At 41.9% G+C, this 19,855-nt stretch overlaps 1 protein-coding gene across 6 annotated transcripts in view; it reads left to right on the top strand.

Moving 5' to 3' along the window:
* MBOAT1 (membrane bound glycerophospholipid O-acyltransferase 1) overlaps positions 1-19,855 on the top strand; it is a 48,915-nt gene that overhangs the window by 8,785 nt on the left and 20,275 nt on the right. For 3 of the 6 annotated variants that reach the window (XR_014550608.1, XR_014550609.1, XR_014550610.1), the window contains exons 2-13: positions 638-783; positions 1,163-1,240; positions 2,127-2,222; positions 4,368-4,423; positions 6,050-6,104; positions 6,699-6,882; positions 7,885-8,077; positions 11,560-11,663; positions 12,425-12,489; positions 14,413-14,545; positions 15,753-15,904; positions 16,589-16,778. Coding sequence is in view for 2 of the 6 variants with exons in the window: in XM_083623940.1 (XP_083480066.1) it covers positions 638-783; positions 1,163-1,240; positions 2,127-2,222; positions 4,368-4,423; positions 6,050-6,104; positions 6,699-6,882; positions 7,885-8,077; positions 11,560-11,663; positions 12,425-12,489; positions 14,413-14,545; positions 15,753-15,904; positions 16,589-16,727 (1,401 nt within the window). In the remaining 4 variants the exon portion in view is untranslated. Of the gene's footprint in view, positions 1-637; positions 784-1,162; positions 1,241-2,126; positions 2,223-4,367; positions 4,424-6,049; positions 6,105-6,698; positions 6,883-7,884; positions 8,078-11,559; positions 11,664-12,424; positions 12,490-14,412; positions 14,546-15,752; positions 15,905-16,588; positions 19,094-19,855 lie in introns of those variants that run through there. The other 3 variants (XM_083623940.1, XR_014550611.1, XM_083623941.1) reach the window with 3 other exon arrangements.

Here is a 19,855-nt window from a genome sequence, read left to right as displayed (position 1 = left end):
CACAAGTCCCTGGGAAAAGCTCCCTTGAATTCAGTGAGATTGGCTTCTGATAAGACACGCCTATGATGGTTCCACTCCTTTTCCATTCTTTTCATTGAGATCTGTATTCAACCACAGTGGTACCTTGGTTTGCATACGTTTTGGATTACAAGCATGTCAAACCTGGAAGTGCCGGTCCCGGTTTGCAACCTTTTTTTGGATTGCAACCCATTTTTTTTTTATTACAAACCAATTGTTTTTGGAGGCCCCATTGGCGAAAGCGCGCCTTGGGTTACAACTTGTTTTGGTTTACAAATGGACTTCTGGAACGGATTATGGTTGTAAACCAAGGTACCACTGTAATGTAGCCTAGATCTAGCTCAAATTATGAAGAGGCTCTTTTCACCTGAAATAAAATGGGAAGGTCTGAAACCTCTTTCTCTGAAATATCCTCCTGGGAGCTTTAGGTGTCTTTTGAATATTTTTGAGGAAGCAGCTCCAAATTACTTCCGCACCCATTCTTTAAAGTGCAGTGCTAAGTTGTGCGGGGAAAATACGCGACGACTTGTCCAGGGTTGTACCCAAGAGATCTTTCTTGGTGGTGAGGAGCATGCTGACAAACAAAAGTCAATTGCAATCTGTTTTCATGTTTCCTTAGGTCAATTTTGTTGCTTGTCAGCTCTTTGCACTCTTGGCCGCCTTTTGGTTTCGCTTGTACTTAAGTCCCAGCCATGCCAGCTCTGCTGTTCGTCACGCATTTGCCACCATATTTGGAGTATATTTTGCTGTTTTCTGCTTTGGTTGGTGAGTAATTGCTGTCTAAATAACTAATAATTGCAACAAAGATGATGATGATGGAGTTGTGGAGAGAGATGTACACTCTCCGTGCTTTAAGGCATGCTGTTGAGCAACTATGGGAACTCCTGAAACAAATTTGAAATTGTTTTATCACCAAGTAGTGCTTTAGAGAGAGATGTATCCAAAAACTCAGTGATTTGGGAACAAATACCGTAACTTGAAAAGGGATCTAGTTAGGCAATTGTAGAATGCAGGGTTGGAGGAGAGTGGAGTTTGTGTTTGCTCTATCGTTCTATATTGCTTATTTACTTTATAAAAGGTTTTTGCCCTCCCTTGGTATCCATCATTGATCTTTGAATATGAAACTTGTTTTCTTGTTTTTAAGGTACTCCATCCATATTTTCATGCTAGTGATGATAAGCTACAGCATCCTGAATGTGGCCAGCATTCCCAACATTCACAGGTAAGGTTTCATGGCTACCGTAAGTAACGTGTTTTAGGTTATCCTTTTTTTTATTATAACTGTGTCCTTTTCCCCACCTCCTTTCATTGGAGCTGATGTGCAGTTAGCTGATAGTGGCGTGGCAGCACCCAGATTGTGGAACTCTTTGCACCAAAAGATTTGCTTTGCCTTTCTTCACGTTCATTCCCATTCCGCTGTCCCTGGTTCAAGCAAGCAGTTCTGGGGGGTGTGTGTGTGTAATAAATAAAATAAATAAGTGTTCTGTCCAATGAAAGGCATACTATCTCTGAGCCACGGAAGCCTTTAAAGAACCTTACATATGATGACAATTTATGTTCTTGTCCGTATCCTTGCCAGTGTTTTAGATTTCAAAAAACGTGTGTGAGAGTGGGTGTTTTTAAAAGATCAATTAAGTCAATGGCTTACCATTTTGTTTGGTTGTTCTGATCTCTAGTTCCAGTCTAGAGAAGTCATTTGAGTACAAGCGTCAGTGGCTCCTTTTGCTGTCATTAACATCAGCTTTCTTCTATATTGACAGTTTTTTTAAAAAAATTGGAGTTCTTTTTTTAAATGTCTGCAATATGGCATGAAGGCAGGACTGTTTTTTCTGATATGACTGGGGACAAATATATTGCTATGCATGGGAGACCAGTAATCCTTATTTGGATGTACTTAGTGGGTAGGAAGTTCTAGGAAAGTGATATGGACTTGCAAGAGTTAGTTAGACAACCTTTTGATGCTACATATTAAGCTTTAAAGTCCCAAACCCCTTGATGTGGCAGAATCAACATGTTGGTTTGGGAGTCAGTTGTTTTGAGGGTTTTTTTTTATTACAGTTGTTCTTGGTAAGACTTACGTTTTGTGTATTAAATGTCTATGATTATAGGTACTCTTTTATGGTAGCTATGGGATATCTCACATTATGCCACATTAGCCGGATATACATATTCCACTATGGTATTCTCACTACAGATTTCTCTGGGTAAGTAGTGATAAATGTTATTTATTTCTTTTATTTAGAGTATTTGCAGGCCCCTCTTCAACCAAAAATATTCCCAGATTAATTAAAGCAAAACAATCCCTGCCTGCAGGCTTTACAGTCTTAAAAACATAAGGGAGCAGGGATATGGAAGAAAGAGGAAATAATTTGTAATATTAAAATGTTTGTATTCAATAATACATAGAAATCACTTTCTTTGTTACGTTAACGGCCCACACTCACCATGATCTCACCAAGAAGCTGGCCTGGCTATTCCAGCAATTGCATCCTTGCTGGATCCAGGAATTAGAAGGGGGACTCAGGCATACAGGTTAACTGCCCCACCCCCCAATTCACAACATGGACATTTACTGAGGTGTATAAGAGGTCCAATGTGTTTCAATGTGTGACAGTTATTCTTGTGGACAAGACAATCTTGTACTGCTTTTATTATTCTGCCATCTTGCTGTAGCAGTTCACTTGGGACATATCAAACCCCATTTAAGTCCAAAAGATTTAAATGAACTTACTTGGGCAGAGGTAGAAATAGGTTAGGCATCATATTGAAAATAATTGGTCAAGCACAGCATGATTACTTTTAATTGTGAACCTGTGAATAAAGTAAAATATAGATTTGCATATTGCTCAGTTTCATCTTCTCTGTTTTGGGTTTCTACTTGCTTCAATATTAAAACATTAACACTGTTTCTGCTTGTTGATATGTTCTACCTGTTGGTGTTTGCATTTAATTCATACTACTACTTCTCTCTGTAACTGCATGTCTTCTCTTATGCCAAGAGGATTGTGTCGGTGAGTTGCTCTCTTCTATGCGTGCTCTTAATGTTTCTGATCTTCTCGCATGTTTGCTTTCAAATGATAACAACTGGTGGTGGTTCAGATGAATAGCCAGTGGCTTCTGGTGTGATTGAGCACCCTGATCTGTTTTTAGATTCCTTGCCAGCTGGGGAGCCTTGCCTCTGTTAGGTCTTCACACATAATCAGAAACCTCCTTGCTATCTGTTTCAGATACGGATTAGTGGGCAACATTAGTGCTTTTGAATTGTTCACATGTAAACAAACACCACCCCCACAGCACGTCAGTTGTGTTTCCTTTACAACTGTCAGTGCGTTTATGCATGATGCTCTGAAGCAAGGAACCTCTGCTACTCATTGAGACTTCCCAAACAAGTGATTGCCCTGCAAATCAGGCTTCTAAATCACAGGGGAGCCTCCCAAAGTAGTGGAGAATTTTCAGACGTTTGTGCACAAACTTGTGGTCAGCTGTAAACAGCATACAAGCGACTTGTCAGAAGGTGTGGGGTATTCTCCCTCCTGTGTGTGTTTCTATCTCATTCCTAATTGAGGATGTGGGTATTTGCACCACACAATGTGTGTGAGACTGTTCAGAGCTAGCACATATTATTTACCTATTCCAAATAGCTCTACCCACCTCCCCAGTCTTTCAACACCATTTACAAATATGACTAAGACAATAACAAACATAAGAACGCGATGAAACACTGAAAAGATTGGAAAAAGCATTAAACAACACTACTGGTAAATCAACAACACTTGACTTACACTTTCTGAACAGTCTTCAAGCCCTGTAAAATGTTCATAGTCAAGACCTGATGCATGAAGGCCCATTAAGGACAGATTAAGTGCATTCATATTTACATCATTGTCCTTTAATACTTCCTTCATGCCCCATATTTAATTGCATTTCTGTGCGTTAAGTGGCAAAGACCTCTGTGAATAATTTTGTCAACTTAAGTGCAGTACACCACGTTAGGAAATGTGTAATATTTTGCAGTAAAAAGGTTAAAATAATAGTCATTGTAGTCCAGCGCATGCTTGATTAGAAGTGATCTATATAGCCTGTTAGTTGGTCTTATTTGGTATTAAAGTTCATGTGGCAATATGGCATCATGGATAGAGTGTTGGACTTGGGCCAGGGAAACCCAAGTTCATATCCCCATTCAGATTGATAGGTCATTGGATGATCTTTCCAAACCTCCCTCTGTTGCGATGTGGATAACTCCCAAGTACATGGCTTTGAGCTCCTTTAAGCCAGAATGTGAAAATATGTAATCAAATGTTGTACCATGCAACATGTGATGCACACTGTTTTCCTGTATTTCATTATAGTCCGTTGATGATTGTAATACAGAAGATCACTACTCTTGCCTTCCAAGTGCATGATGGTAAGAAAAGATACATTTTCCAGCCCAGGGCCTGTCCACACTAGGGTTTTTCACATCACTGCAATATCTCGCTCATTCTTATCCCACACAATGGAATGACAATCTGTCATTCACCTCTCCTGTACGTTATATCCAAGGAAGTCATTGTGTTCATGGCTGCTGGCGCAATGGAACTTGCTCTCCCTCTCATCCCCCAAATCTGCTCAGGGTTCGTTCCCCCAACTCACCCAAACAGATTTGGGGAGGTGCAGGAGGAGTAAAGGAAGTGCACAGCGAATTCTGCAAGACAATGGATTCAGCCCTTTCCTTACAATCTCTGCTCTTTTATTTCTGTGCTTTTCCAAGCCTACTTCATTAAAACAAAAGGAGATTGTAAAGAGCTCCAGAAGGACCTCTTCAAATTGAATGCATTGGTGCGGGGGGGGGGGGGGATAGCAAATTTAATTCAGTGTAAACAAGTGTGAAATCATGCATGTTGAGGGAAAAAAAAAATCTTCACTTCGTATATACGCTCATGGGTTTTGAACTCGCAGCAATGGACCAGGAACGAAACCTTATAATCAGAGCAGATACCGTAACTTGATGAAGATGTTGACGCAGTGAAAAAAAAGGCAAATTCCATGCTAGGGATCGTTAGGAAAGATGTTGGAAAATAAAGCTGCCGATATCATATGCTGTTATTCAGATCCATGGTGGGAGACCGCATTTGGAGTACTGTTTATGGTTCCTTCCATCTTGCCTCAAAATGGGGAAAGGAAAGGGTTGTGCTTGAGGGAAGGTAGCGGCAGTGTCACAGAACCATTGCCATGTGGACATGAAGCAACTTCTGTTTAAAGCAAATGCCGGTACAGTGATACCACAGAAACAAAGGGGCTTCCAGTGTCTTCTGCCCAAAGCTCTCTAAATATACACTGGCAACCTTTTAGGAAAAGTTGAAAGTTTATGCTGAAATTGCCAAGATATTAAGTCATCTTTTTGCAGTTAGTCTGGCTGCCTTTGCTTGGAATTAAGAATAGGAAAGGAAAGCTGAAACACCCACCTACCCACCCACCTTTTGCTCTGCTGCTTTCTCTATACTTAGAAGAGAATTGAGGCTTCGTAACCAGATCTGCTAAATTCCAGGTTTGTGGTCTAGTATGGAGATCCTGACGGTTGTCATGATTCTCTTGCTTGGTTCGATAACTAGATCACATTTATGGAATCTCACCTATCTCACATTGCTTCTCAAAAAACATTTGCCCACCCCCCCACTTGGGCACCGAACTAAGCAGTAGTTTGCTCCTTTCTGTTTTTATTTAAGAGGGGGGAAGGAAGAAAAACTAAAATCATGGAAATAAGGACTTGTGCATCTTCCAGAACGACTCAGAAAGAAACATGCATTCATTGCCAAGGGTGGAAAATTGTCTGACTGGTGAGGCCCTTTGTGTATGTTGGAGGTTTCTTAACTTGGTAATAAACTGATGTAAGAAAGTAGGCCATGGAGAAGAGGCCAAGAATAAATGTGTGAAAACATACAGTATTTATTAATATACTTGCTAACACTAGCAGCATATTTGACAATTATATGTACCATCCCCACTGTCCTCCAACATGTGATTTGATTCTTGTGTCACTTATTCTTGTTAGGAATAGGCCGGAAAGCTGAAGAACTAACTGCTGAACAAAACCTGCTTGCTATAAAGTAAGAAAGCGTCTCTTTTACTGAACTGTTCCCCTCCCCACCCCACCCCACCCCAAAAAACACACACCTGGATTGTATTGTTTATGTGTGTTTATATAGAATAGCTTAAGTGGAAGTTTTCATTGTGTGGCTTAATATGCAGGAGTTCTTCCAGGTTAAAAAATATGTGTAGCTTTTCTGAAAAACAGCGGCAACACTGATTGATGTAGCAATAGGATGGAATGAATTTATAAATCGGCACATGCAAAACTGATATAGACCAGAAATAGACCCATCTATCCATGCCTAGTGGAGGCTTTGATCATGGATCTCCTGTGTCATATCAACTTTGTGTCTTGTGTATATATTATTTTGTTGTCTTTGAGTAAAGACAGACTGATCCAGAAGTAGCTTGAATACATGCCCACTGCCCTGAAAACAAGCACATAGAAATACAGTGACTTTGTGTTCAACCCAACTTCTTCCACGCTCAGAATTGCTCCCCAGTGAGGAAAAACCATAATACTTTTAAAGGAGTAAACCATCTACGCTTCCCCCACATTTTTTTTAAAAAAATCAGATTTTGAAATAATTATTGTGTGGTTGTTTTGGTAGAACAAGACCTTCATTACTGGAATATCTGAGCTATCAGCTCAACTTCCTGAGTATCATAGCTGGCCCATGCAGCAATTTCAAGGACTACATAGCCTTCATCGAAGGGAGGCATGTGCAGATGAAGCTATCAGAAGTCAGCTGGAAGCAAAAAGGTCACGATGGACTCCCTGATCCTTCTCCATTGGTAGGCTGTAAAGTACTAAGAATTTACTTTCAAACTCTTCAGTTGTTTTTGCAGCAGCTGTTGCTGTAGTTAAATACTTTTTAATTTCATCCGTTCAGCTGCTCGATAGGATGGGACATAAATTCAAAAAATATATTTTCATATTCTACTCCTTTGTGTCAGTTTGGGGCAGCTTTCAATGTTTTGACAATCGTCTCCTCTGTAACTTTCCCCTGTTCTGCCTTAATTGTCCAAACTCATAACTTTCACAGGCCAACAGTGTTGTCATAGGGTAATCCGGCCAGATGGGCAGGGTACAAATAATAAAATAATGATGACATCATCATCAAAGCGCCATTGCTTTGAACCCCTAGGAAGCCAAATCTATGGGTAATCAGATGGTGGAGGAGACAGCAGCTATCTGACCTCACAAGACAAATGGACTTGCTTTTTCTGGGTCATGCATCCTCTTTTCTAACATGCCATGATCTACTTTTCAGTAAACTCTTCCCCTCTAGTGTCTGCACAGATCCCGGCAGCCAAGAGATGCTTGAAGTCAAGCAAGTTCCCAGGGATATAGATGCTTATTTCACCTGTTTGTTTGGGGGTGCACCGGTCTAAGAAAGTAATGTTATTGGAGCAATATTTGCTGCACCCGGCCTGGCACTGATTCTACAAGAAAGAACGACTCCTAACTGGAACACCAGCATTACCAAAATGGTGTTCAGTGAATGAAGGTGGCTGTGCTCTGCACTGTCTTCACTAGTGCATAGTGGGAGCTTGTGGTTTTGTGCACAGTGCTCCTCACCCTCAACAGCTGCAAACTTCTTACTTGCCTTGTGATTAGTCTCGGGGTTAAATATGAACCACTCCAGTTTTGTGCTACCAATTCCTCCTTGCAAAATAGTAAGTGTAAGCAATGGGTGATACTTTTCATTGGTCAGTTACCTCTGAGTATTTTATAGGGGAGAAACGTTTTGCCTTCTCTCACCACGGATGGCACTCATTTTCTTCTTCTTCTAGGGAGCTGTGCTGCGCAAACTTTCCATCACACTTGTATCTTTGCTTTTGTTCCTGACCCTTACCAAGAGCTTCCCGGCAACTTATCTTGTTGATAACCAGTTCATCAGCAAGTCTTCATTCTGGTCCAGACTTGGCTTCCTGTATGTTGCCATGCAAGCTTCAAAGCCAAAATACTACTTTGCATGGACACTCGGTAAGGTTGATATACTGCTTCTTTTTTTAAAATGTATACACATCCTTGAGGTTGAAGTGATGTTTCTTTTCATACATTCAGATAGCATGGCTATATCTACACATATAAACTCATGGAACAAGTGTGATTAATTGCTACTCTTTCTGCTAGGTTATTGGTAGTAGAAGTAGTCATGGGCGGGATGCCAGGAACTGCTAGGAAAATAGTTCAGCCAGCGCAAGCTTTTCTGCGTGCCAGACAGAACAACCCCCCCCTCTGTGTGCTGTTCTGTGGGTTCTCCCAGCCCCACTCCCAAGTCAAGTAAGGGTGGGGGGGGAGGAGAGAGGGAGAAAGCCCCGTTGCACTAATAGGAGCCCCTGCACTGGCTTCTGCCAGTGGGGCTCATTTGTTGAATCCCACCCTTTGTTTCTAAACTGCCCTATATCTCAGGGCCGGCTACAATCCATACATTGACAATACTGTATACAACCATAAAATCACAACAATCTGAAGGGAGGGCATTACATAGAACCATAGAACTGTAGAGTTGTAAGGGACCCAGAAGGTCATCTAGTTCAACCCCCACCGGCAATGCAATTTGAAACGATCCTGGACACCGCTTAGTTTTGCAAATGTGCTAGCAGTTTCATTGCTGCAGCACTACATAGCTAGACGTTTCAGGAAAAAAGTCACTTTTTCATGTCACAACAAAATGTACAAGTTCCCACAAGTGGGACATGGAACAGAAGTGCCCCCCCACAACAGATTTCATGATCAAAAATTGTGATTAGAGAGACACAAATGTTGACCAGTCTGAGCAAAATGTAAAGAATATAAGGCATGGAAAAGTCACCTCTCTGAATTCTGCAGTACTGTTCTCCCTTCAAGTAATGTGTATCAAAAAAACGCATGCGCTAGGATAAAGGGTGCATAAAAAGGCCTATCATAGTGAAAATAGCATACAAAAATGCATTACTTTAGGAAACATTGATTTGCAAAAATGTATGTATTAGGAGAAACGTGCAGTAAAATACTGTTGAATTTTCATAAGGACTTCTTTCAATTAATTTTGCAAGTTGATGGGATAATGTGGAGAACCAATTTAAAGACCGGGAAAAAGGGTAACTGAGAGAGACTGAAATTGACACCCATCCCTAATTCCAAGTGTGTGTTGGAAAGGATCAGCAGTCCCCCAGTCCCCCCTACTTTCTAAAGCCGGGGACACCTGCCACTTCCCACCCACAATTCCACCTGTGCAGTCCACACCAGAGCTGTCCCACAGGCAGGGTGCAGTGCAGCACAGAAAGGTTTGTGCAGAGAAGAGAAGACATTGGAGAATAGCTGCTTAAATTGGAAATAAAAATGTAGAATTGGGTGTCTGGAACAACCAGGGCTGTAAACAACATTTTGCTTTGCATTGTGGTTTTTTGGGGACAGCAGCGGCCTCTTCTGCATGGCAATGGGCGAGACTTCTCGTTGTTCTTCCTCCTGGATACCAAAATATCATTTGGGCAGCAGTGGCCTTTCCTCGCTTTCTCAACAAATTTTATCTAGTGACACAGAATAGCCTGTTGATCAAATATAGCTGCTGCTAAGCAGTTCTTGCTTGTGAAGTAGAACAGGCATGCTTTTGTGTGAGAGTCAATTACTGAATTCTCTGCTCATGAAAGGGGAGCGGGAGAGATAAGTTCATTTTTGTCCTAATGTTAACTGCTGAACTTTAGTTGGAATCGAAACTAAGAAGCCAGTCTTCAAAAGTGCTCTGCTAACGCAAGCTCCAGTGAAGAGGCTTTAATCAGTGGGTGATCAGAGCTTTGAAGTTGCTTCTTCAGAAGTAGAGATGCTGTAGCAGAAGTTGATAATCTTCTTCTTGGCAATCACTTGTAGCCGAATAAGATTGTCTTCCATAAACAGGGTTTGAACAGTGAGAGAAGGTCACTCACTGCATCATCACCTTGTTGTGGTGAGTGGGCTTGCACGTTCCTATGACCCTTGTGAGCGAAGCCGCCGAGAGTCTCGTACTCCCAGCAGGGTCACCCAAGGCAGTACGGTCAAAGGGGAGGAGCTAGACAAAGAATGATCCAAGAAGTCCTCAATGGCAGAGCAGGCGGATGATAACAAGCAGTATGTTACAACAGCTGTGAAGGCGGATGAAGGCTGCAGCAGATAAGAATCTACTGGTCGTCGTGATACTCATGCCATCAGAATACAGTGGTACCTCAGGTTAAGTACTTAATTCGTTCCGGAGGTCTGTTCTTAACCTAAAACTGTTCTTAACCTGAAGCACCACTTTAGCTAAAGGGGCCTCCTGCTGCCGCCGCGCCGCGCCGCCGGAACATGATTTCTGTTCTCATCCTGAAGCAAAGTTCTTAACCCGAGGTAATATTTTTGGGTTAGCGAAGTCTGTAACCTGAAGCATATGTAACCCGAGGTACCACTGTAGGGCCTTACTGTTAAGACTTTGCATTGATCAGCGTGCACTGATCTACACACATAAAACAAATTCATGCATAGGCGTCTTCCAAAAAAAGAAGTCTGTAATATTGGGTTCCTGACTGTAGTGCCAAATTCATGGAGGGTAAGGCTGTCGATGGCTACTAGCTATGATGGCTATGCTCTGCCTCCACAGTTGAAGAAGTAATGCTTCTGAACACCAGCTGCTGGAAACCACAGAGTGGGGTGTGGGGAGCAGGTCCTGCTTGCATTTTTCCCACAGGCATCTGGTTGGCCAATATGCAGACAGGATGCTGCACAAGATTGGCCATTGTCATGATCCAGGAGGCTCGTCATATGTTCTTGCATTACATTCTTAATTTCTAAATAAAGTGGGGTGAGTTTCTAAATAAAATGTCACTGGTCCAGACTAAGTGACTTGAACTTTTGTTTGCAATCAAAGGGACTCAACTTCATAATTGTTACCTTTTCGCATTGATTTCAGTGGGACCCAAGTTCCAACTTACTTATTCTGGATTCAACCCATTATGTTCTTCTTACACAGGTAGTCATTTTGTTAACTGACATTTTATGCAGTACTCTTATGAAATTGTGGTTTCTGCTCCAGTGAACACTGCTTCTGCTCTCAGTTGGTAGAGCATGAGACTTAATATCAGAGCCATGGGTTCAAGCCCCACACTGAGCAAAAGATTCATGCATTGCAGGGGGTTGGACTAGATGACCCTCATGGTCCTTTCCGACTCTACAGTTCTGTGGTTCTGTGACTAGTTCCAGATACCCAAAGGGGTTTTGAAGCTCCTGTTGTTTTTAAAAATAAATCTTAGTCTGTGGCATGGAGAGCTCAAGCAGCAGCTCTCCATGCCACAAACGAAGGCTCTTTTAAACCAGGAGGAATTTCATATGGCATTGTAGTCTCTTTGTGGTGTGTGTGTGTGTGTGTGTGTGTGTGTTGGAATTAAAGGTCCCACTGGGCATGCCAAAATCCTTGGGCATGCATAAAGCAGCTCTTTGGATTTCAGCCTAAGACTCTTGTTTTTTTGCAATTATAGCAGATGCAGTCAACAATGCAGCTGGCTATGGGTTCAGTGGTGTTGACAAGACAGGCAATTTCCACTGGGACCTTCTGTCTAATTTGAATATCAGGAACATTGAGGTAAGTTTAAAAGAAGACATCATGAGAAGGGAATAGCATGAGCCTGAAAAGATAATTACATCCAGTGAAAACGTCTTATTACTACACAGATATGCATGCAAACAAAAGTTATTTTGTATTTTAGATTATCAGAAACATTTTTTGGTGTGTGTATTAAATTTTAAAAATGTAAAACCACAAAAAAGCGGCTGCTGCTGCTGCTTTTAAATAGAAACTCATGACCATGTCTCACCCTTGGCTTGTTAACTTGAAGAATTTGAACTCAAATATCTGACATTTTCAGCAAGGGCTGCTTGTTATGCACAGTTCTGTTGTAAAAAGCAGTAATCTTACCCTTCACATAAAAATATATACTGATAAATTCTCTACAAGGGATTATTATTTTAATTGAAATATGGATTGTGAGAATCCAAACAGTTTAAGGATGGATTCTGATCCTAACTTAGTAGTAAAGCCCACTGAATTTAATTTGGCTTATATGTGAATAGGCATGGTTAGGATTGTGCTGTAAAACAAACAGTAGCCTCTGGATTTACCATCTAGGGTTTTGCTGGTATAAAAAGGTTATGCTTCTTATCTTTTAAAATAAATTGCAAAGCTCATCTCTGTGTACTACTTAAGATAAATTCCAGACTTCGAAGTTCTAGGGTGGTGAAAGAAGCATAGGCAAAGCATTTGAATTCAATGGGTGAGGATGAGTTGGACTGACATTTTTAACGTGAACACAGGCCAGTAATGTCCAGGGCTTTCCTCTCTCCTAGATGGCAACGAGTTTTAAAATGTATGTAGAAAACTGGAATATCCAAACCACTGCCTGGCTCAAACGGTAAGAGCAATGTACTTGAGGTGCTTTTACACTGCTTTGATAATCCTCCTCATCTGTCCATACATTTAACAGGGCTTTTAACATTTGTCACTGAAGCCTATCTCTACACTAAGGGCTCGTCCCTCTAGCATAGGGCCGAGCGGATTCCCCCTTGCCCCATTCCTTTCCTAGGGAAAAATTTCACTCTTTAGCTCTAAATCGGTGCAAATGTCGATCTGGGAGAAACCTGAATTGCTGTTTGCTGCAAATAAGCGTTAAAGAAAGAGCAGTATCCCCCGGGAAAAAATAGCGGGACAAGAACAACTGTGAATAAGCCCTAAATCTTTCAGTCAGCTATGGGAGACATCCAGTGAACCTCATTAACATGTGCAATGGGACTTCCAGCTTCTCTTTCTCTCCTGTACACCCTTATAATTGGCTCCAGGGGGTCCCCCAAGCTTCAGAGCAGATTGGGGAGGGGCTACAGGGGGAAGAAAAAGAGACAATGCTGTTCCACTAGATGGACCTTCCCCTGTATGTTTTTCTAGGATTCCAATAATGTTAGGTAAGATGTGTGTTCTTCACTGGGTATTCCTATGTCAGGTAGGAAGTTACAACAATCAGGTCCCTCCTGCTAGTGCCACCCTTCCATGTGAAATGGCTTCTTCAAGGAGTCCTAGCAGGCCTGTCACTTGCCATTATTGGAAACTGGTTAATACCTCCTTGTGTGGTCAGGCATTTGATTTTGCTGCTATCTCAACTGGTTGCTGATGTGGCAGCTTAAGATTTTAATTTTTATGTTGTGATTTTATATTTAAGATACCTCGGGGTGCCTTTTCAGATCTGGTAGGCAAGATATAAAATTAAAATTAATGCTTTGTTTATATCACCTTGGGCTGCTGTCACCACTGCTTTCTGTGTGTCTGAGTTAAATAGGTTCAATTTTTACATCAATTCCTCCCCCCACAACAAAGCCTTTATTTTTCCCTTCTCTCATTGCGCAAGAGAGTGTCAGAGTGATTTTGTTAATTTGGAAAGTGATTAATTCTGTTTCCACATGCCTACAGACACACAGCAAAATTCCTTCCCATGGAAAATAGTTCTGTTCAGTAACGTATATACAGTATTGGTTTGCCATGTATAAAACCTGTTTGGATTTCTACAAGTCACACTCATGACTTACATTTAAAAACATAATCAGAAAGAGAGAGTGTGTTTGTGTGTGTGTGTTTCTGCTACAAAAAATTAAAAATCTATACATGCCAAAAATCTAGAAACTTGTCATAAATACTTCTTTTGAATTTTTTTTTCCAAAACACACCATTGAGTTAAAGCAAGGAAAGCGAACCAAACTATAAGGAATTCAAATGGGAGTTTTGTGTCTGGAAAGTATATGTTCTGAGTGCCTGTGGACTAACACTTTTAAAATGTAAGATGCCCTTTAAGATGTCTCTAGATATGAAAATCTGGGGTAGAGAAATGACAGCATTATAAAATCCGAAGATTTACTGCCATGAAAGCAGGTTACACTAGTTGAAGCTTGTCTTGTCCTTATTCAGAAGCGACTCGCCCATTGGGGTGGAGCTGCAAGAAGATACTTCCCAGCAGTGGGGCTCCTGCTGCTAGTTACTAGGAGGGGCAAGGTGGCAGGGAGGTCTGCCAGGCAGAAGTGTTGCATTGCCCATGCCAGCGCCCCCACACCAAGCTGACCTCTCTGCCGCCTCACCTCTGGCCGCCTCCCAATAAGCAGCAGCAACCCCTCTGCCAGGAAACCAAGGTTGCTGCTTCGCCATTCTGGGGAAGCCAATTTTGTCCTCTCGTATAAGTATGCTTTTGAAATGCCTCCCTTCTGCCGTAGTTACGAAGTCAGCTTCAAAAGCGTTTGAGATGCAATCCATGTATTGTCTGCACATGCTATTATTTTGGTTTTGCTTTTCTTCCCAGCGTCTGCTATGATAGAGCTCCTCAGTACCCTACAGCTTTAACGTTTCTTCTGTCAGCTGTTTGGCATGGCGTTTACCCCGGATATTATTTTACATTTGTCACTGGGATCTTTATGACACTAGCAGCCAGAGCAGTATGTATTTCCTTTCTATTTTTTTTTTTTTTAATGGGTGCAATCTGAAATGTAACTATTCACACTCAGTTCTGTTCAGGTCATTGGCACATGGTTGTGGGCATGAATCCTATTGGTTTTCAGAGTTTTCTCTTGAATATACCAACCTGCCTCTCTCTGAAACCCCACATTTTCTGAGCTATCTCACCCTGACCTATTTATGGGCCATGCTTGCTATCCCTGCCCCCATTGTCAACCTCCCACCACTCTCCGTGTGTTGGGTGGGGTGGAGATCTCAAGCAGGGAGCCCACTGCATTCATGTAGGCTTATTGTGCCTGGTTATAAATATGTGTACAGCGACTCCTTGCTTCAGACCCCACCCCTTCACATAGTACATGGCAGGACCAGTCGGGGTGCAAAGGCATGATTGTAATTGCTTGATGGGAAGATGTCCAAAAGGAAAAGGAAATTCACTTCCTGGAAATCATATATCATCAACACGTTCCTACCAAAAGAAAATTGACAACAGTGTCTGCTAAAGAATCAGAAACTAGAGAAGGATGTGACTGCATTTCCTGGTAGTTGTGGTAGCTTAGATGGTTCCCCTCTCTTTCTCGTTTCTCCTGTGACTGCTCCCGGACATTAATGTAAGCTTGGTATTCTGCTTTGACTGTACAATTTGGGGTGGTGGGTGTGCATTCGTTTGTATGCTAATTATTGCATTGGGCTTTTGAGGTGTATTTTACTGAATCTTTGTACTTCACAGTGCAATCCTATGCATGCCTGCTAGGAAATATGTGTGTACAGTAGTACCTCTGGTTACGAAAGCTTTGGGTTACGAACTCCGCTAAACCAGAAGTAGCTGCTCCTGGTTGCAAACTTTGCCCCAGGATTCGAACAGAAATTGTGCGCCAGAGGCCCCATTAGCAAAAGCATGCCTTAGGATAAGAATGGTTTCAGCTTAAGAACAGACCTCCGGAACAAATTGAGTTCATAACCAGAGGTACCACTGTATAGGACTGCAGCCTAAGCCACTTCTTCCAGTTCTGTTCAGCTGCTGTTCTCCTCAGTTTCTTGCTGAGACACTTCTTTCTTATTTAGTAAGAGGAAAGAAGAAACCAAATATTCCTTATTGGTATACCAGACCACATCATGATTAAGTGGATAGGACAGCAGCCATTATGTGAAGATTGCTTTTAAACTTTTTTCTTTTTTGCCTTTTTAAAGGTCAGGAACAATTTCCGGCATTTCTTCGTCTCCCCAATGCCTCTCAAAACGGGCTATGACATTGTGACCTGGTTGGTAACTCAGCTCTCTGTCTGCTATACCGTTGCACCATTTGTTCTGCTAGCTGTTGAGCCTACAATTAAATTATACAAGTAAGTCACCACCTATTATTATAGCTGTTGGGGTTGCATCAGGCCATAGCTTTTTCAGATTTGCCAGCCTGTGGTCCACGTTGGGTGATGTTTGATGTTTCATCATGGTTTGAAGGAAAACTAAACAGGTTATATTTGCTACCTGTGTCACCTTTGGAAGCTCAGTTAATATTTGAAATGTATATTTGGGCCGTTGATGCAAATATTTGAAAGGAATGAGAAGGGGCAATGCATCTGTTTCATTCCAAGTTGGAAAGTGCACTCAGCAATTTTATTTTTATATCTGTTCCTTCTCTTAAAATTCATAGTGTATGGCGATGGCAGGTGGTTGTGTAGATGGAAGAAGGATGCAGAACAACATTGAGGGAAGTTCCATGTGAATGTTTGTTAGTAGGATGTGGTGAAAATTTAAAACTGAACTCTTGATGGAGTGTAGACTTATTAAATCTCCAACTCAGGGCCCAAACATACAAGGTTAGGTTTGGCAGATAGACCAGGGCACTTTCTAGAAATCCTGAGCTATTGCTTTGAGAGGCATAATGGTCTGCTCCCCTTTTCAAAATATTTTGCTTTAGTAGTCCAGGAAGAGCTGCAACCCAATATGTTGGGTTGTTTTATAGGTTGTTTTAACCTGACTTCCACTTGCTTTATATTCCTTGCTACTTCTTTCTTTGTCCCCTACAGGTCACTGTACTTTCATATGCACATTTTATGTGTACTTGTGTTGCTGGTCCTTCCAATCAGATCTCAAAAACACATGAAAAGGCAGCAGCTTCCCATTCAAGGCACGCACAACTCTGACATAAACGAGAAAGCAAAATGATACCTCAAAAGGGAATTGTCGCTCCTCTTCTGTGAGACGCTGGAAAAATGGGTACGAGCAATACATCATTGCAGTGGCTTAATTTAAGAAACTTTTTAAATGGACAGAAAGGAAATGGACTGATTACCAGTTAAGACTTGTTACTGGGTAATGTTTACATCCTTGATGGGCGAAGATAATATATTTTTTTGTAAACTAAAGAGAATAATGGAGTGTCTTTAATGTATTTAAATTCTTGCACACATCTACCATCTCTTAAAGTTAATCTTAATTATCCAGTGCTTTTGATGTAGGGGAAAGATAATCATTGGAGGTTAGCTGTCATGGACTGGCTAGATGCAGAGGAGTGGGGGGGCACTAGCTGGGGAACCCCCAAGGGAACCCCCAGGGGAAGAAGGCTCAGAGTGAAGGGACTGGTGGTGGGATGACAAGCGAGTGGTCAGAGGGAGAAGAGGGAGCAGACTGGGGGGAGGAGGTGTCGGAAGCTGAAGAGGCAACAGAGTTTAGTGAGCAGGGAGAGGCCGTGGCAGAGACAAGTCCTGAGTCAGAGGCAGGAAAGGAGGCTCAGGGGGGGGGGGCAAGAGGCAGTGATCAGGCAGGCTGCTGAAGAAGCCAGGGAGTCTCACCTCCCCCCCTCCAGTCTCCCAGAACACAAAGAGGAATGAAGAGGGCAGAGAAAAGAGAGACAAGATGAAGGAGTCTCGGGTTGCATGGGAAGGTCCCAGGGGAGGAGGATACGTAGGCAAATGTGGGAAGACCTTCACTCCCCACAACTGCCTCATTCAGGCAAGATCTACTGGGAAGAGTTGCCGTGCTGACTCAGCCTGAGCTGTTTTTTATTTCTTTGTATAAAGCGTTCACTTCACTGACATCTTGTGAGTTATGGCTGACCTGACCCCGACGCCCACCTTGACATTAGCAGATGGGTGCCCTAAGCATCAAAATGTTTTTCTTCCCCCACCCCCACATAAAACGATTAAAGGTGAAAAGTAACTTGTAGTGTGTACCTGTAATTCCCAAATGGTGGGTTGCAAGGAATTTCATGGGTGGGTTTCCTGAATGCACCAAAAGCTGCAAAAAAATTGTGATTCATGGTCAACAGGTATGGGGACCAGTAGGCCCACATAGACAGTACATCCCTGCAAAAAGGAAATTTACAAGGGTGGGTCCTGTTTGGTAAAATGTTTTAAGAATCATTAACCTAGAACAAACAAAGCGCATGCTGAGTGACGGACTAGGCATTAGGAAAGGGAAGATCATGGAGCAGGCTGGCTGTGGTTGCCCATACAGATATAAAATCAGGTATAGACTGTTTGAGATGAGAAATGTGGGCTAGACAGGGTTTAAAAGAGAATTACAGGCTTTTCCAGAACACTTCCTGTTTGACGTGTTTTCTATGCTGAGCTTGGGTGATTTCTCACCACCACCACCACCGCCACTGAACTCCATAATCTTTTCCTGATACTACAAACCTTTCAAATGTTGCCTGCATTCATTATTTCATGATAGCCGAACAAAGATAAATTACTTTGGCGCTTGGAAAATAACTCAGGGAACTTGGTGCGAAGCACTTGACTTAACCTTTTCGGAATATGCTTCCTAATATTCAAAACGATGCTTTTAGGTTTTTAAAATGTAAATGGTTCTTTCCATTTTTAAATAATATGTTTTCTTTATGAAGGGAACGGGATAAATTTAAAATTAATGGAACTGATGCAAACCTCTTGCCCTGTAAGTTTCCTTCCTTGTCACCTGCCTACTCTTAGCTCATAAGTGCTTCCCTCTGTCTGCCCAACTTGTCACCTATAACCTATCCCAATTCAGAAAGCCTACTGAGCCTCAAGGATGGAGTGCCCTGGTAGTGAAAGACATGGGTGTTGCACCTGTCTACTACTTAGGCGCAATGATAATCTTTTTGCCCAAGTGGGTTCCACATTGGATCCACATGTCTGTTCTTTGTAAGTCCTCTTTGGCTAGATGCTTCAGAGCTGAATTTGCTTTGATAGCTTTTTTGTTTTGTTTTACAGTGGGAAAGGTATTAAAATTCCGTATAAAGTTGAGGGATGAAAAAACATTTTCCAGTTTCTGGTTGGAAAGGCGAGGGGAAGCTCTGATCTTAATGAGCTGGACTTTTCCAAATCAAATGATCAATGTGAGAGTAGCATTAAATCACATTTTAAAAGGTACAAGTGAAGCAGAATGCCTTGGGGACCAATGTTGCTGCTGTCTGTTAGCACTTAATTACTGTTTGGTCATATTATGTATTTCTTTGGGACATTTTCACCCTCTTCTTCAATCCAGGGATTCTAAGCGCAAATCTTTGTAAAGCTTTTTAAAATAAATAATTTTTTAAAAAAAAATCCAAAGAGCACTTTTTGAATTATTATTTATTTGAGTATTTATACCCCATCCTTCCATTATAAGAACACTCAAGGTGGATCACAATATATGAAAGATAATCGAAAAGGTAGCAACAGAATAATTAGTAAAACCATGTGGCCTTGCTGGAGATCTAAGATTCTGTTTTATAGGTATGCTTTATTTATTGTTTATCAAGTTTTTATTTTTATGTATGATTCTTATGTATAATTTATGTTCATGTGTTTTTGTCTGGCTACAACCTCTATTTGACTGCCTTATCGACAAATTTTATTTACTCAAGCTAAATTTCCTCAAGAGTACAGTGGTGCCCCGCAAGACGAATGCCTCGCTAAACGAAAAACCCGCAAGACGAAAGGGTTTTCCGATTTTTTAGCGGCTTCGCAAGACGAATTTCCCTATGGGTTTGCTTCGCAAGACGAAAGCCCATAGGGAAATCTCCGGGGACAGCGGGGAAGCGTAGCGCGCCTTCTCCTCTGTTCCCGGACCTGTCCTGAAGGCTTGCGGTGGGAGGAGGGTTTTTCCTCCCCACCGCCAACATTCAGAACAGCCTCTGTTCCCGGGGCTTGCGGTGGGAGGAGGGTTTTTCCTCCCCACCGCCAACATTAAGAACAGCAAGCCTTTTCAATGCATTCCTATGGGAAACCGTGCTTCGCAAGACGAAAAACTCGCAAGAAGAAAAAACTTGCGGAACGAATTAATTTCGTCTTGCGAGGCACCACTGTAGTCTCACTAAAATCAGTGGACCA

The sequence above is a fragment of the Podarcis filfolensis genome (assembly GCF_964270895.1).
Source record: "Podarcis filfolensis genome assembly, chromosome: 7".
Classification (NCBI taxonomy): domain Eukaryota; kingdom Metazoa; phylum Chordata; class Lepidosauria; order Squamata; family Lacertidae; genus Podarcis; species Podarcis filfolensis.
The sequence above is the reverse complement of the archived record's forward strand: the minus strand, read 5'-3'. Positions and strand labels throughout refer to the sequence as shown.